The following is a 17,833-nucleotide window of genomic DNA, read 5'->3' on the forward strand; positions in this document are numbered from 1 at the left end:
TTCACCATTTGGGGCACAATTTATTGCAATCAATTATACAAACAATAAATGGTAAACAATATTCCTGAACATGAATGTAGCTACAGTGATAGGCTTTAAATCTCCATTTTAAACACTGACACACACGCTGTGCCAAAAGCAGAAACATTACCTCACCGATCTACCTCCTTGTTGTATTTTTAATACTGTGACGTTGGGCTTTTAATGGTTAATTCGGGTCCAACTCAACTCTATGGTTCCCCTCTTGAGACTTTGGAGAGAGGGATGTGTCAGCTGACGTGTTTTTTTTTATTTCTTTGGCATTTGTTTGAAGCAGCTCCCAGCAGCAGTGTCTATAACTCTCCTCCCCCCTGCCTCCTCTTGATAACTAATGCAATGTTTCCCTCAGGTAGAGCCTTGATCATGGACCAGGCCTCAAATCGAGTCATGTCCTGCAGACTGGCTCCCTGAACCTGCAGCAGTTCGTCTCCATGCTGCAGTCCAATCTGCTCCGCCGCTCCACCTGACACACAGCAGAAACACACACTTACTTACAGTATTACAGTATTATCTTGTCCTAAATCTGAGTCTGAACTTGAATTTAGAAAAGGAGATGTCTGAATTCACCTCTCCTCTGTGATAAAACTCCTGAATGAACTTACCTGTAAAGATCCTGTTGACGACTAAAGGTCTGTCTCCATGGATCGAGCCTTTTCCTCCCTCCAGAGTAAAGCCAACACCTCCAGCTCCTTTTTCTAGCTCCACCCTGATCACAGTTCCCTGCTCCTCGACTGCAACACAAAGCACACATCACATGACCTGATGAATGGAGCAGGAACACTTTCATGGCGCAGCTGAAATATTCAAAGTCAAGGAACTCAGAGGCTTAGTCAGTGCACTTTAGTCTGGGTGGATACTCGTCTCTGATTTGCTGAAAGGAGTTAAGTAGCTCATCAGAATTTGACACCTATGAAGAAGTGTTGGTGGACTATTTGCTGTTCTAAATGAATGTGCTGGATATACATCAGCCTGTGTCTTACATAAGTAACCACAGCGACAGGGACTCAGTCAACACCTGAAGACGTGAACTTCTTCTCTGGACTTTCTGCTGCTATCGATCACATCAGAATTCATGTCTCATTCACTGTTCCTCTCTCTGCTTCAGGCTTAGTGACCTTTATCTGTTCCTGAGAGTCTGGATGTTGATTTAGAGATGATGACATAGCTGGTTGGTGTTCAGTCACAGATATAGCCGCTACTTTGTACCACTCATAATGCAAGCATTAATTAAAAACATAAGACTATTACACTGTAGCTGTATAACATGTAGCTCTAGCCAAGGAAGACTATAGAAAGGAAGACTATAAAGCAATCACAGCAGTTGTTTAACTCTCCTCTCCCTCGTTCAATAGCTCACCAGCTTCCAGCTGCATGCTCTGGAGCTGTCGTTGGTTAATCCAATAGCTCAGTGGCACACCCTTATTGTCAGCCTATCAACTTTCTGCTGTCTTTTTAAATGTGTCTCCACCTCCCCATCTCCACTTGGTCTCTGCAAGTCTTCAATTCCTTGGATCATCAACCACCAACACCACCAGAGTCTGGACTCTAGGGGGATTTCTTCAGCTGCCAAATTCACACATCCTACGCTCACAACATTATCCCCATAGAGTCCGTACGCCAAAGATCTCTGCCAAGTTTCATTATTCATTCAGCTGTAACAAATAACATTTAACCTTCAAACTGTGTCTCTCCTGATTGAAATGGCTTTGCTTCAAGATGTGGCCTGATGACAACGAGGGAGAAATTATGAATGACCAGCTGATTGAACATTTGACCAACGGCAGCATCAGAGAAAGGCTGCTTCTCGAACAAGACCTGACACATGCACAAAGCATCAACAAGACAAAGCAACTGTGTCAGGATGAGGGGGTGTGGGAGGCAAGTGCGGACCACAGGGTTTCTTAAAGTAGTTCCAAAAGGAATAATCACAAAAATCAAAAGTGATCAAAGGGAGAGGGGAAAACCAAAATAAAGAAGGCTCAAAACCCTTTAACAAATGAAAGGGCTGCTAGAGATACCTTAGAAAAAACACCAAAAGACTGGGGTAGACACCCACCCAACTTCAACTTAGTATTTTCTTATAGACATAAACAGTGAGAGAAAAAATGCCAGAGAGGTTTTGTAGTGCTTAGGCAATGCAGAGATCACAGAAGAGCTCTTCTCATTAAGGTGAGCTAATGAGTCAGCACAGAGCACTGACACTCACTGGTATACATAATCTACCCACACCTGGTCTCAATCAGGACCATTCAGCCACACACACCTGACTGCTCTGGGATGATTCCCAGTTATTTGGGCAAAACTCATAATCTTAATATCTTCTGAACCATCGCGTTATTAAAAAATTCACCCCCCCCCCTGTACAGTGTGTGCTGATAGAGAAGCTACGTAGACCTGAGCCATTTTTTGAACCAGGCTGTAAACATGTTTATTAATGCTGTACAGATCGTCTCTTTGAATGGGTGTGTATGTGGTTTCCAGTGTTTCTGCAGCCAGCCTCTAGTGGATTCTCGGTGAACTGCAGTTTATAACACTTCAGCATGGACTTCATGTTTTGAGACTGGAGGTTGCCACTTGGGTTGTTTACAAGGGAGAGTGGTTAGATCACTTCTCACTGCCTCAGCTACGCTCTTTGTGGTAATTCATCTCATAAATGTCTTAGACATCAGTTTCTTGGACATTCTTGGCTTAGGCTGCGTATCTGCTTCACCTGTTTTGACCACAGACTCTCTACCTGCTTCCTGTAACCCTGCATACATCATTTTGTGCATGAACAAATGACTGCTAGAGGGTGAAAATACTCTGCTGACTCTGCCTGAACTTCCTGTCCTGAACTGTCTGCTTGTGAGTGGACAGCGGTTAGCATTGCTCCTTTAAACAGGTGAGAAATGAGCTTTGTCAACATTACAAGATCAGAGATGAACTTTCAGTCAAGGATAACTACATCCTCAGAGAGTCATGACTCCACTCATTGCACCACTCTCATTCCGGCATGGGCTGATCACACTTGCACGCGAGAGGCACCAAGGAGTTTTTCTCACAGACCAAAGCCTGATAGCTCTCTATTGGTCGCCCAAAACAAACTCACAATAACCCAGGTGCTTATGGAGCTGTTGAACGATTCCAGAGTTTGCACTCAAACTGCCATTCAACTGTCATAACAGTGGACACAGACAGTCTAAGACAGTATCTTTATCTCCCCAAAGCACACTTCAGATGCACTCCTCGAGCAGCTGAGAGAAACCAAATTGACCTAAACTCTGAGTGATGGAAAGGCTCTCACCTCACACACACCCTCCATAGGAAAACAAAATTGTTGTGTGACTGTCCTGCCACACACACCTGTCATTTAATCTGGAGAGACTCATCACTTGAAGCTGATTGTCTGTTGCATGACTCACCTGCAGGATTGGGCTCCTCGCTCCTGCTGTCTCCTTCCTCTGTCCCCCCATCTTCTGCTTTTTTGCTGACGACCACCACAGCCAGCGTCAGATTGCGAGCCTGGCGTAGAGATGCCGTGGCATCAGCGTGTGTGACACTGCGCAGTGTTTTTCCATTTATAGACAACACCTCGTCCCCTTTCTGGATGGTGCCCTCCTGAGCTGCCAGGCCGCTTGGAAACACTTTGTGGACCTTTGCACGAGAGAACAAATGCACAGTGTATGAATTATTTTTAGACATTGTGACAAAGTGTAAAATGTAAAGCAGAGTGAACTGGATGTTAGCTAGGTTAAAAATCTTTATATCTATTTTGAATGTTCATGGTGGGTATACTAAGAGACAAGACCTGGCAAACTTCCCTTTTTCCCTTGTAAATAACATTTGTGCCAGATTAGATATCAGAACCTGGGACAAATCAAATCCTAACTCTCTGAGAAAACTCTGATGGGAGGGACATGTTAGTTTGTTTACTGAGCTAACTGCCAGAGGCTGCCCACGCTTGTCTTGGGGTGTATCTGAGAACAAATGATCAACCCATGACCACCACAGAGGACAGCTACAGACAGAAAACTGTGTACAGATCAGGCCCTCTGCTCTAAAGTCCTGTGATCTGTGTGACCCTGCAGTGAGCGAGTTCTTCTTACTGTAGGAGCTTTGCTCTCCGAGTCAGAGCCTCCAGCGATAGTGAAGCCCAGCCCTGCCCCCTCTTCCTTATGCAGAATCACCACATGGATGTCCGCCAGCTGCTGTGGAGAAATAGTGAGGGTTACTGTTGATCTGTGACAAGATTTGTTAGAGTGTAGCTACCAAGTACATCTTTTTTGTCTTTATAATGTTTTCTAATGCAACAATGGACACGGCACAGACTGGTGATCACGTTTACCAACCAATATACAGATAAGGATACAACAGAGCTCTTTATCCATCATGTACATAAAGAGGAAAACAATGTAGCAGCCCCGCTTTAAAGCTGCTGTTGGTAGGAATGGTGTAAAAAAGGTTACTTTTTTTCTGCTGGGTTTGGAGAAAAGGTCATAATGCCCATCTGTACTCATCTGTAAGTTAAGTAATTTGAGACTATTGCAAAATCTTTGTGTTTTCCAATGCCTTTGTATCAAGCAATGTTATTATTCCCCTCGTTCATGTTATCACGGACCAATCAGGGCTGCGCTCCTACCCTCTGTCCTGATTGGTTAAGGGGCGGCCCCTACTACGTCCTCTTATTGGTTATGAGTCCGGCACTATCATGACTGCACACGCCTATCTGTGTTGGAGGGCTAAGAGGAAATCTGGTTGGGAGGGATAGTGTTGACATTCAAAGTCCCTCTCTCTGAACAGATGTTTACTCTGTGACCACCAACAGCAGCTTTAAACAACAATGAAAAATATAAATAAAAATAATGATAAAAAGTTAAATAAAAAAACGAAACCTGTCCATACTTTTGGGGCTGATTCCTTTTTTTGTAATAAAAATGAAAAGTTTCAGGAAAAGAAAGTCTGTTGTGGAATTCTGTTGTCATGACATCTCCAAAAACCAGAGCTAGCTGCAGCTAAAATGACTCCAGACTGCAGTCTAGGAAACAATGGCTGCCGTTACACAGTTCATAGACCAGAGGATTGGAATGGATGAAATAGAGTTGTAATGTATGCTAACAGGGACTGATAGCAGTGTCACAACTTCAATATTGGTTGAACTAAATTTACTTTCACACAACATTGAAATTATTTTGTTACATAAATCCATTCAACTTGCTGGAAAGTTCCACAAATACATTCGAACTGGAGCCTAATGTTGGATTAAATGTCTGTGATCTAAGAGGTGCTGCATATGGACAATAAATCATTCTGTCTAAAAATGGAAAGGCATAAAAATTCCATTATTTTATGATTTCAGCCATATGTGTGAACTGGAGGAGACATTTGGATCATAACTCTTCAAGGACAGTGTAAGATTAAATACTTAAATATTCCTTGTTTGAATCAGATGCTTTTACTTGAAACCTTTTGGACTTTTGTGACTTTCTACCTTCAGTGTCTCTTCATCCAGAGTTTTGACTTCTTGGATCATCTCCTGGATGTCTTGTGATGGAATGGCTGAGATGACAGAGTGAGCACATGAAGAGGAGACTGCTGTCGTGTCTTGAGTCCCCCCCTCCCCTCGCTCAATGGAGAACTCTCTCAGAGTGGCCAAGCTGTGTTTAAGGAAGATGACAACACGTTAGACTGAAGATGTAAAGGGAGGGATGACTGTGAAATGACAGGCTGGGCCGGGTTCACCTGACAATTTGGCCGTCTATTTAAGCTGCAAAGTCTCTCCCTCTGATCTGTCACTGCTGCCCAGAGCTGTACTTGTACGTTCAGCTCCACCTCCCCAGCTTCAGGTGAGGGGTTTAAGGTGTGCACTTATAATGCTGCTGCAAAGATTTCAAACTCCATTTGCTGGGCTTGCAGGTAGTGTATACTGTATCTTTTCAAACACTTGCTTTAAAAGTATGAAACCGCTTCTTGTCTTAAAATACATATAATCAAAACCCACTTCCTCATGAATGTCAAACAGACTTAAATATGTTCTCTGGGGAGTCACTGTCTTAGTGAAGCCAAAGCTCTTACCTGACAGAGAATCCTCTGTCGGTGCTGTCCTGGCCGGGTTCAGACTCTTGAGTGTTCGTCAAATCCTGTGCACAGGACTCCTGTGGAGCGTAGGGGCTACCGTGGCATGGGTGCATGGGTAGAGAACGCATCAGGGCTTGTGAAAACTGGAACAAACAACAAAATACAAAATTAACAAGCACAAGGGACAAAGATAATAAAAAAAGACACACTGAGCTTGTAAGCACATAACCTCTCTATTTCTTTAAGTAAGAATGTCTCAAAGGGAACATCACTTTATTTCATTCACATAAGAAAAGTATGATACTTACAAATCAAGCTTTACCCATGTGATCATAGACAAACTCACCAACTTAACTATTTCATTCATTTTACAAACTACTGTATGGTGTGTCACTTTAAAAACAGCTTTGTAAAAAATAAAAAGGGTCAACAAAACCACACAGATTAAAGGGACGTTAGTTGTTTGCAGGTGTAGTTTTTCTGTGGAAATAATATATAATAATATTTCAGGTGTGCTTGTGATTGTGAGCTGCAGTCAGTGGTGTTCTCAGAGAAAGGGTGGGGTGCCCTCATGTCTGCAAAAAGCTGCAGAATTGCCATGTGGGAGTAGATAGAGTATTATAAATGCTGTCACTGAGTGGTCTTGTGTTTAACTCATAGACCACATGGGCACAAAGTGTTCACTGGATAAAAAATCATAAAATCTATTTTAGTCTGCTACAAGATACTTAACATCTCACTGTTACTCATTCATTCACTGATCTGTGTCTTCTGTAATGTTTTTCTAAATGACTACATGTTTCATTAGTTTCAAGTTCAGTTCTGCATGGTGTGTTTTCTGCAAATTTAATCTCATCATAAATCATCCTAATGTCTAAATACATTAAGATGCTAAAAAAATGCAGTGTCTGCAGGAGCAGATTCTGGTATTGATAGTTTACATGTTTGTGTTTATGTCACATGTAGGACTGACCACTGGGGTTTCAGTGGGCTCTGCTGTCAACAGTTACTGTGGAGAGTCAGAGAGGCAGGGTGCACTCATCCTTAGCGTAATCCAGGAATCCAGTGAACTCAATGAAATCAATCCTCTGGCATCTCATGATGATTTAGATGGAGGACTTTGAGCTTACTAAGAGGTAGGTGTAAGATTTATGGCGTAACTTCTGCTTAAGTTAGAACTATCTCAGCTGGTGCAACCCCTCAAATGTCATCAGATTAACTTCATCCTGGATGACAGATTACGCTGTCTGGATTTATAGCCCGTGCAACCCTGTGAACATTTTGTGCAATGCATCATCACCGTAACAGGCGTTAAGAAAAGTACATGTGGAGTGAAACGTCACTGCTTGCACAACTTAGTACAGACTTAGCGCTCTAAGTTAGGACACAGCTTACTGAGCTGGTGCAACAAGCTACTGGCCTGCCTCTAATACAAGACCTCAATGAAGGTGACATGAAAATATCAGACTCCATGTGTCCAGTGCTATCAAAAGATATCATGTCATAAAAGGATCAGTATGAGTAAAAACATTATAGACTTGGGTCACTTTTACCTGCAGTGTGAAGAATGTAGCCCTTAACTTTGTCTTTGACTCCATGAGTCAGACAATAACCGACGGCAGCACACAGGAGAGGACGCATTGACTGAAAGTCCTTAACCCCTCACTGCTGGCTGAACATCATCTGATGATACTGATAGTCTGAGGAGTCAACTGTCATTACTTTTGCTCTGGTTTGGTTTAAAGCCTGTTCTTAGCATGCACTCACACTGAAAAAAGGACACACTGAAACCACTCTGTCATCCAAATATGGTTCCTCCTGTTCCAAAAACTCACTGTGGGTGTTTTTCTCGCTAATAAATGATGCGGTGGTACACAGGCCACTTCCTTTTTACAATTTGATCTCACCAAGGGTTATTTAGATATCAATTGATCAATTGATTGAAGTAATACTGCAGGTGTGCTCACTTAAAACATGTCCACTGTTGGACACTCATCAGACTTTGCTATAGCAGGGTTGCAGTGGTTCAGCTGTCAGTTGTTCCTTTGATAATGAGACTGAAACTACTGGAACATGATATGGTGTTTGCATAAATTAAACTTCACATTACCTGGTCACTGAAGGCGAGGATTTTCCCTAAGCTCTCTCCCTCCTGAGCTCTCTGCGGGCGACAGTCCGTGGATGGAGGTGAACTCAGTTTGGCGTTCAGCAGGTTTCTTCCTTGGCTCTGTCCTTCACTCTCCTCTCTCCCCTCTGAAGGGGTTTCTCCTTCGGTCTCACTGTTCACCACGGATGTTGCAGGAAGTAGGACCTCAGACTCAGTGACACTGCTGGGATTCTCTGTTTGATGCTGCTCTTGAGATCCACGTCTCACTGACGCCACATCGGTGCTGATGACATCAGAAGGTTGAAGATCTGCGGGGACCTGGGAGGAGGCAGGTTCATCTTCAGAGCAACTGGCTGCTGTTTGACTGAATGCAGCAGGAGTGGAGGAGGCGGAGGAGAGAGCAGGGACACTTTCTGTTGTTCTACTAGACACAGCCTGGTCTGCCTGGACCTCTTTGAGGATTTTATCTTTGCCTTTTCTAGACTCTTCATGTGAGGCAGAGTGACTGCTCGACTCCTTCTCCATCAGAGGAAGAGAGGTAGAGGGGGCCACAAACCTTCTGCTGCCCTCCTTCTCTTGACCATCTGAACTGGAGAAAGTCTCAAAGGAGTGGATCTTTTGTTTGATGGACAGGTTGGATGCAGTTGAGGCAGATCTGAGTCCAAAGCTTCTGGTGAAACCCACAGCAGGCCCCTGCTCCTTGGGTTTTGCATGCTTCCTCTGGTCCTGCTCATCCCGGATTTTCCGAACACTCTGGCGAAACCAGGTGGGCTTTGGAGCCACAGGGGGCCCCTTCTTTGCCTCTGGGGGAATGTCAGATGGGTTTGTTCCGTCTGTTTCTGTGTCTGTGCCGTTGAGCTGGTTGCCGTTTTCTTGGTCACTCATGTTGGAAGGGTTGCTGTGGCTCTGGACGGGCTGTGTGCTGTGGTGAAGAGGATGATGAAGGTGGATCTCAGGTAGCTTCTCAGGGGAACTATCTGACATGTAAACCCAGGGGTCCTGCTGGAGCTGCTCTTGGATATATGGTTCGATACGAGCCTGTCTTCTCAGAGCTCTTTTTGGTTGTGTGAAGATAGATGATGAATCACCTGTACAAGACAAGAGAGAGAAAAGCAGGGAGGTGTGAGAGGAAGTCCTGTGAGCCAATGAAAAAGCTGGAAACAGAAACAGTGCAATGCGAATACTGTTTAAATGTTGTACTATAGTCGCTGCATGAAGATGAAAATCATGACAAAGAGTCATTTCTTTGGTGGAGAAGTTTCCTCCACATCACATTTTCTCTGTATGACTTTGTTGATCAGAGCGTTGGTGTTTCATCCTGACGGGGACTCCATTTGTTTACCTAATGCCTCCAAAATTCATCTAGTGATTGTAAATATTAAAACCACTACTGAGGAACATTCAACATAATCCATGGCAGCTGATGTACTCTCAGTCTGCATCTCAGTAAGTGTATAAGTGTATACCAACAGCTGTGACATGAATAAAACAAACAAACAAACAAACAAACAAACAAACAAACAAACAAACAAACAAACTATTAGTGGGCTTCTGCACATGCCTTAAACTCCCTGTAGCTATCACATTGTGTTTAATTCAGTTGTTGCCATGGGGGGAAAATGAGTATTGGCTCTGTTTTTTCTGATCTTGGGTATCTACACTGCAAAAACTCAAAATCTTACCAAGTGAAATTATCTCATTTTTAGTCAAAATGTCTTCTCCCACTTAATTTAAGATAAATTGAATTAACAAGTAACATTTGAGCAAGATAGAGGGACTTGTTTTAGGTCTATTAAGGTTTATTTAACATTTCAGACATTTTTCAAGCTGAGATCTTATTTGTAGAAGACGGATAATCTTGATTTAAGACAAACACTTTACTTGATTTAAGTAAATGCATTTTATTAAAGAATCTATCAGAAAACAGCTCCATTGATAAAAGAAAGAAAGAAAGAAAGAAAGAAAGAAAGAAAGAAAGAAAGAAAGAAAAAAAGAAAGAAAGAAAGAAAGAAAGAAAGAAAAGTTGTTGTTTTTAAAAGGAACCCCGACTGTGTGGACTAATAGGCATAAATCTGCTTTAATGTTTGTCTCATACTAGAATGCTTTGTTAAATAGACATGAAGAATTGTTATTTCTTTAAAGGTGACATATCATGCAAAATTGACTTTTTAATGGTTCTTTACCTGAAATATGTGTCCCTGGCATGTCTACAAACCCCCCGAGAATGAAAAGAATCCATTCTGCCCCTGTTCTGATTTCTACACCTTTCTGTAAATGTGTGTGAAACCAGCCGTTTCAGACTTCAGTGTTTTTGTTACGTAACAACAATATCGGAGTCAGAGCTCAGAGCTTGTTCAGCCCATAGACTGTATAAAATAATACTGAATCCCTCCTCTGTTTTTCATTCCCTGCACACACGTGTGCTAACAAGGAGCTTAGGAGGGAGGCATGCTAGTTGTAGGCTGTCTTAATAAACACAAAGGTCGGTTTTACTCCCCACGTCTGCAGATTTGAAGATCTAGTGGATGATTTTTATTTGTCATGGATAAGTGCTAGTGCTAATTAGCATAGCCACATAGCTATATGTTCGTAGCTGTAGCTGTAGCTGTAGCTGTAGCTGTAGCTGTAGCTGTAGCTGTAGCTGTAGCTGTAGCTGTAGCTGTAGCTGTAGCTGTAGCTGTAGCTGTAGCTGTGTACCAAGACACACATCGACATACTGACAAATAAAACAACAAGAAACACTAAATCTGTGACCAATCCTTCAGAAAAGGTCCTGCTGCCTTTCTGGCAGAGGTCGGTTTTACTCCCCACGTCTGCAGATTTGAAGATCTAGTGGATGATTTTTATTTGTCATGGATAAGTGCTAGCGCTAGTTAGCATAGCCACATAGCTACATGTTCGTAGCTGTGTACTAGCGCAATGCATGCTGGGTTGATGACGTGTAATGGTTGCGTCTTGCCGAGCCTCTGGTTTTCGCCGTGTTTACTAGCTGGCTTTCCGGAGCGTGAAAACCATAATAATGCCACACTGTGCTCGTTTGGGTGTCATTTCCAGTCCAAGGGAAACAAGGGGACTGATGTAAGTCTACTCAGCTTTCCAAGAGACAGAAAGAGAAGAAAGCAGTGGGACATTGTTTGTGGACGTACACAACTTCTGAAGGACCCGCGGCTATGTTCTCGTCCTTCACTCCAGATGCATTTGATGCATTTAGCTGATCCACGCTGGTGAAAGAGCTCACAGGTGCTGCTAGTTATAAACGGAGACTGAAGCCAAATGCTGTGCCGTCAGTTTTCATTCATAAACAGACAAAACGCCCACGGGAAAAGAGTGAAGTCCGCTCCAGGAAACGCCATAGGCAGGAGACGCTGGATGTTCTCCTGCGGGGATGTCAACATCCCGCTCCTGCAGATGTAGCCTCTGATGGCGAACCATCGGGCACGATCACGACCACGACCACGATCACGGAGGAAGCTGACGACGAGTCCCCCGATCAGTCAACACAGCAGTCCGTAAGTGTACAGTGTTCTCCAAATAAGAGTGATGTCGCAACTCAGACAGAAAAACACACATCTGATGCAGCGGTACAGTGGCCAGCTGATGTGCACCAACTTATTACTCAAGACCACGTCTCTGCTGCTAATTGTGAAAATGAGCTGAAGGAACAGTTTCAGGAGGACAGACAGTCTCTGGATCTTTTCCTCTCAGATGATGACTTTTTCAGCGAGGACAGTCAGCCACTGTACAGACAGTCTGATCCCAAATATAACAGAAGTTCATCAGAGCCTTCACAGAGCACCCAGGAATCACATGCTTCAGCTGACACGCATGAAGAAAACAGACTGTTTCAACCAAATGACGTCACTACCCAAACATCATTGAGACGCAAAGAACAATGGCGGCCTACGAGTGAAAATATTTTTTCCAGTTTTATACAAACTAAGATATTTTGAGGATTTTATCATCGTTTTTATATAGCTGATACAAACATTGATCATAGAGGAAAATACGTTTTGGTAGCCGGGGTTCCTTTTAAGGGTGGGTTACAGTTTTCAGACACTGTTTCTTTAAATCAGATTAAAATATACATCCTCAAACTACATGCACACAATGAAACACCTACTTTAGAGCATAGCTGGCTTATCCTAAAAAACAACATGACTGAATATTAGTATATCCAGCTCACTATGAGAAGACATTATATCTCAAAATGAGACAATTAAACTTTGTCATCTTATTTCAAGTACAAGATGGTCTTAAACCTAGAGAAGTGCTGCTATAATACAACTCAAATGAAGGTGAATATATCTCACATGAAGAAGTTGACATTAAATGTATTAGTGCAGAAATCTTTTTTTGAGTGAAAAAATACTAATTGTTATCATTCCTGTCTTATTCTGAGACACTGAGCTTTAAAATACTGGGACAATATTGCTTCAAATAAGTTTTCCCTGCTAATTTTAAGATCACATTTTTCTAAATATTACGTCTTATTTTAAGAAATCTTACCAAGCAAATTTTCACTTCACTTCATTTTTTTGCTTATTTCAAGGTAAAAGAACCTTGAATTAAGTTTTTTTTCTTGTTTTTGGAGGGGTCATTTTTCCAGTGTGAACCTTCAACCAGAGGGGAGCAGCTGCTGCTGACTCGTAGCTTTCTCATAGGTCCTCACAGTTTTTTTTCCAGTTTGCTCTTATGAGTGATTTTACAATGTTCAAACCCGTACATTAAAAAAAACAGAGGATACTTTCAAGAAAAAAGTTATAGAATAAAGTTAACATTTCTTATCAGTATTAAAGGTGACATATCACGCTTTTTTCATCAATATATATTGGTCTAAGAGGTCCCCAAAACATGTCTTTAAAGTTTATGCTCAAAAAAACATTTTGAAATCAGATTTTGGTCTGCCTGTAAAACCCTCTTCTTCAGTCCTCATCAGAACACTCTGTTTTCCCTCTGACCACGCCCCCTCCGGAAGTGGATGTTCCTCAGCTCTCCAGCACGTTGATCTATTGTTTACATGTTGGCTGAATATACACGGCTGCTCAGAGATCACGTTACTTCAACCCTCTGAATCTGATCCAGAATCTGATCCTGACGGAGAGGCGCCTGTAGCAGGACCTTTCTGAAGGATTGGTCACAGATTTAGTGTTTCTTGTTGTTTTATTTATCAGTATGTAGACGTGTGTCATGGTACACAGCTACAAACATGTAGCTATGTGGCTATGCTAACTAGCGCTAGCACTTATCCATGATAAATAAAAATCATCCACTAGATCTTCAAATCTGCAGACGTGGGGAGTAAAACCGACCTCTGCCAGAAAGGCAGCAGGACCTTTCTGAAGGATTGGTCACAGATTTAGTGTTTCTTGTTGTTTTATTTGTCAGTATGTAGACATGTGTCTTGGTACACAGCTACAGCTACAGCTATGAACATGTAGCTATGTGGCTATGCTAATTAGCGCTAGCACTTATCCATGATAAATAAAAATCATCCACTAGATCTTCAAATCTGCAGACGTGGGGAGTAAAACCGACCTTTGTGTTTATTAAGACAGCCTACAACTAGCATGCCTCCCTCCTAAGCTCCTTGTTAGCACACATGTGTGCAGGTAATGAAAAACGGAGGAGGGATTCAGTATTATTTTATACAGTCTATGGTCTGAACAAGCTCTGAGCTCTGACTCTGTGACAGACCGGATATTGTTGTTACGTAACAAAAACACTGAAAACTGAAACGGCTCGTTTCACACACATTTACAGAAAGGTGGAGAAATCAAAACAGGGGCAGAATGGATTTTTTTCATTCTCGGGGGGTTTGTAGACATGCCAGAGAAACATATTTCAGGTAGAGAACCATTAAAAAGTCCATTTTGCATGATATGTCACCTTTAAAAAAGTTACGTTTCCTAAGAAAATGCATGCCCTTTTCTTAAAACGAGCATCAACACATACTCTGTCACCTCACCTCACCTCTGACCCTAGATGGAGAAGGGGGCGGAGCCTTATGTCTGAAAATGTCAAAAATCAATTGACCTTTGTTAACATTTACTTCACAACCAAGGCTGGTTGTCATGTTGGTTTAGAGATCACTGATGAGGTTTTTCAGACACACGGTATGAGGACTCTGAGAGTCAGTATAATATTTCACAGCAACATTTCCAACAGCAGAGGATACATCTCACTAAAGGACTGTTAACATGTCACCTTCAAAGTTAAAATGGAGTGAACCTGTGAACACAGACTGTCAGAAAGTGTTCAAACCTGCTCATTTACTCAAAAACATCATAACCTCCTATACTCAGATTTCATTTACAGAAACATTAAACCCTGTTTGAAACAGGAAATGGGACTTCAATGTGAGAACAGAGCAGCAGGTTTGGCTTCCTGCAGATTTGTCTGATCAAGTGCAGGATTCATCATCTGGTTCTTTAACTGCATGCTGGTTCTATATGCAAGTTAACAGTGCTTGTCTCCTACCTGTGTGTAATCTGTTGATGGTGCAGGCAGAGCTGTTTGGATGGCTGGAATCGTCTTTGCTGCCGTCTGATGGTTTCCTCGTTCGCTCTTCTTCCTGCTTCACAAACAGGAAGTGATTTGTCACAACAGCTTCTGCAGCAGTAACCACAGAAAGATGCAATGTTGAACCATGCTTCTGCTCATACACACGCACACACATTACATCTGCTGCCCTAACACAGGGTGATGAACTCAGTAACAGGCCTCAGACCTGGCCAGAGACAGAGCCATGCTGTGGCGCCTGATGGAGGAGAGGTGGAGCTCGTACATCTCCAAACACTTGGGTGGTTTCCCCAAATAGATTTTCATCAGCACTGAATTTACAGTATGAAATAAAAACTGTGGACAATATGCTGCCACAGTGTTTCTGCCACCATTGTGCTCAGGAGACAAAATCTCAAATTGAACCTGACTCTCAGAGAAAAGTGTTCAGATTTAAAATGCAATCATTTTTATTTTTAAATCTTCAGACAGAGCTGAGCTTCATCAGGGAGTAACTGAATGTCCAGGGATGTAGCTAAGCTCAGAGGGACTTCCAACCTGGTGTAAACCTGCAAACAAGAACAGGAACGGGAACAGGAACACACACTGCCTGGCTTTCATTCTGACTGCACATACACGGACACTGTGCAAAGCATGCATAATAAAAAAGGTGTGATTACACATATTAAGGGAATTACAGAACATCATGCATCTGCACTTCCTCTGGATACTCACATTAGCCTCAGGGCCATTAACATACACATGGGAGCAAACCTGGCTCAGCCACGTGGACAAAATGAGCGTTACACTCACACACACCTGATCAGAATCCAAATCATTTTCATGTTGGATCAGTCTGCTACCAAACAATGTGTGGTTTTTTTTACATGTTAAGTGCCAGTACTGTGTTTAAAGTATGTAGACAAATGTAAGGAGGCCAGAGTTTAACCACATCCTGTCTTAAGCCTTCAACATACTGTGGTTTTATACACACAGAAGGACTGATCAAAGGAGTTATGAAACCCTGGCATTGAAGGAAAGAAACAAGAGTGATATAGAATTTTGTAAAAATGTCTGATTACAAGTTTATTTCTTTTACAGTCAGGACATGGGAGGCTTCCAGAAGAGTGTAATCAGGCTGAAAACATCACCACATTAAAAGAAGGAGTGTACATGCAGGGACAAGAACACAAACAAACTGACTTCATACTGTGTGCAGAAATACTTTCCATTAAGGTATCCTTTAAAAAGGTTCATCAGCTGTTATCAATAACTTGAACTGAACAGCATTAAGGAAATGAATATTAATCTATAGATAATTCTAATCAATTCTCAAGAACAGCCTGTGGTTTCATTCTGACAGAAGGCTTTTAAATCCGTCACATAAAAACAACAACGTATCTGCTGCTCATGAAGAACAAACCATTCAGGAGGCCCTCTGTGTTTTTGACTGAGGAGTATAGCTGACGCCATTTAAGACTGTGGGTTGCCTGTTGCCATGACAATGCAAGTATTGAGAAACCTTACTTTTGTAATTTATTGTTTTTGTAAGTTCTTTCCTCTTTTATATGGTATGAAAGAATGCCTGGATTGCATTCGTTTGGTCTATTGCAAAGTGAAAGTAATTATTTTACCATGGTTATATTCCTTTGGGTAAATCAACTCTGAAATGTCATGTGACCTCGGCACGTACACAAGGTGCAGTGTCAGGAGAGAGGGAGAGACTGATTAGTGGCCAGCAGTTACAGAGTATATTTATATTTTTTATTAGTGGCACACCTGATTTATTTAAATTCAAACTACAATAAATGTATCTATACAGCAACAACAGCCAATCACTAGAAACATGAATACTGCTATGTAGAGTTGACGACAGAGTTCATTTTCAAGTTGTACTGTTGTTGCAGTCTTGATGTCATTTCTTTTTTTCAATCTGAGTGTGAATCTTTGTGTTTGTGTGAGTGTACAGGAAGAGAGGTCAGGTCAGAGGTCCTTATGCACTTTGAGAAAGAAAGTTGAGAAGAGAAAAAAGAGGTGATGTCAAACCTCTGCATAAAACTGTTCCCCAGTCAAAGCTGCTACCATCTATGTTTATCATGCTGAGTTCATCGCTGCTTCTAACAGAGAGGCTCAACAGACCAATGAGGGGCTGCTGTGTCTCAGTCAGCTGCTCAGTTGATGAAAAACATATTACATTTCAAGAACAGTGGAAATAGTTTTATCCAAGAGTGTGACGTCATCCTTTAACAACCATTGACATAAGTCCAGTGGTGGACAGTAACAGAGTAAATGTACTTGAGTACTGTACTTAAGTACAGTTTTTGAGTATCTGTACTTACTAGAGTGTTATTTTTTTGGGGGTACTTATTACTTTTATTCCACTACATTCAGAAGACAATTATTGTACTTTTGACTCCTCTACATTTCTATCAGTGCTCTAGTTACTCTCTACTTTAGCTTTGACGTCAGCTCATGAATCTCCTCTTTTCTGAGATCTGATCCTAAGACAGTTAGGTTGAATGTGGAGCAAACACAGAGCAGATTTCACTCAGATCAGGCAGTTCATGTAGAGGTGGTAATGGTGATGGCTACAATTCTCCACCTGGGCACCCATGGTCATATCTTCAGCCCGTGTTAGAGGTTTTTATTTTTTTTTAAGTTCTATTTTTTGGGCTTTTACACCTTTATTCATAGAGGAGAAGACAGTGGATAGTATAGGAAACTGGGAGATAGTGTGGGGAATGACATGCGGGAAAGAGGCCGCAGGCTGGATTCAAACCCGGGCCACCCGCTACATGGGCGTGCATCTCAACCATTAGGCCAAGCTCACACCTGTGTGTTAGAAGTTTTGAAATGAAGTACTACAATACGTATCGTCTGAAATGTTCACCCTGTTTTCCACTCTGTTCAAACCAAGCGGCAACCTCCGGTCTAAAAATATGAGTCAATGTGGAAGTGTTAAAAGCTGCAGTTCATCGAGAATCCGCTTGAGGCTGGCTCCGGAAGTACCGGAAGTCACATACACATGAATGGGGAAAAGCTGATCTGTGCAGCATTAATAAACATGTTTACAGCCTGGTACAAAAGATGAGTGTAGTCTGAATAGCTCATTTCTTGATGTCCTCTCACTGTGAG

General features: G+C 42.1%; 1 protein-coding gene across 1 annotated transcript in view; it reads right to left on the reverse strand.

Moving 5' to 3' along the window:
• The window catches only part of il16 (interleukin 16), a 47,946-nt gene continuing 30,113 nt past the window's right edge, over positions 1–17,833 (reverse strand). Inside the window, exons 18-25 of the mRNA XM_034678963.1 lie at positions 14,678–14,771; positions 8,204–9,288; positions 6,091–6,236; positions 5,507–5,672; positions 4,125–4,223; positions 3,441–3,672; positions 642–770; positions 1–502 (exon numbers count right to left, since the gene is read on the reverse strand). Of these exons, the coding sequence (XP_034534854.1) occupies positions 333–502; positions 642–770; positions 3,441–3,672; positions 4,125–4,223; positions 5,507–5,672; positions 6,091–6,236; positions 8,204–9,288; positions 14,678–14,771 (2,121 nt within the window). The 3' untranslated portion in view covers positions 1–332. The remainder of the gene's footprint in view (positions 503–641; positions 771–3,440; positions 3,673–4,124; positions 4,224–5,506; positions 5,673–6,090; positions 6,237–8,203; positions 9,289–14,677; positions 14,772–17,833) is intronic.

The sequence above is a fragment of the Notolabrus celidotus genome, chromosome 3 (genome assembly GCF_009762535.1).
Source record: "Notolabrus celidotus isolate fNotCel1 chromosome 3, fNotCel1.pri, whole genome shotgun sequence".
Taxonomy (NCBI): Eukaryota; Metazoa; Chordata; class Actinopteri; order Labriformes; family Labridae; genus Notolabrus; species Notolabrus celidotus.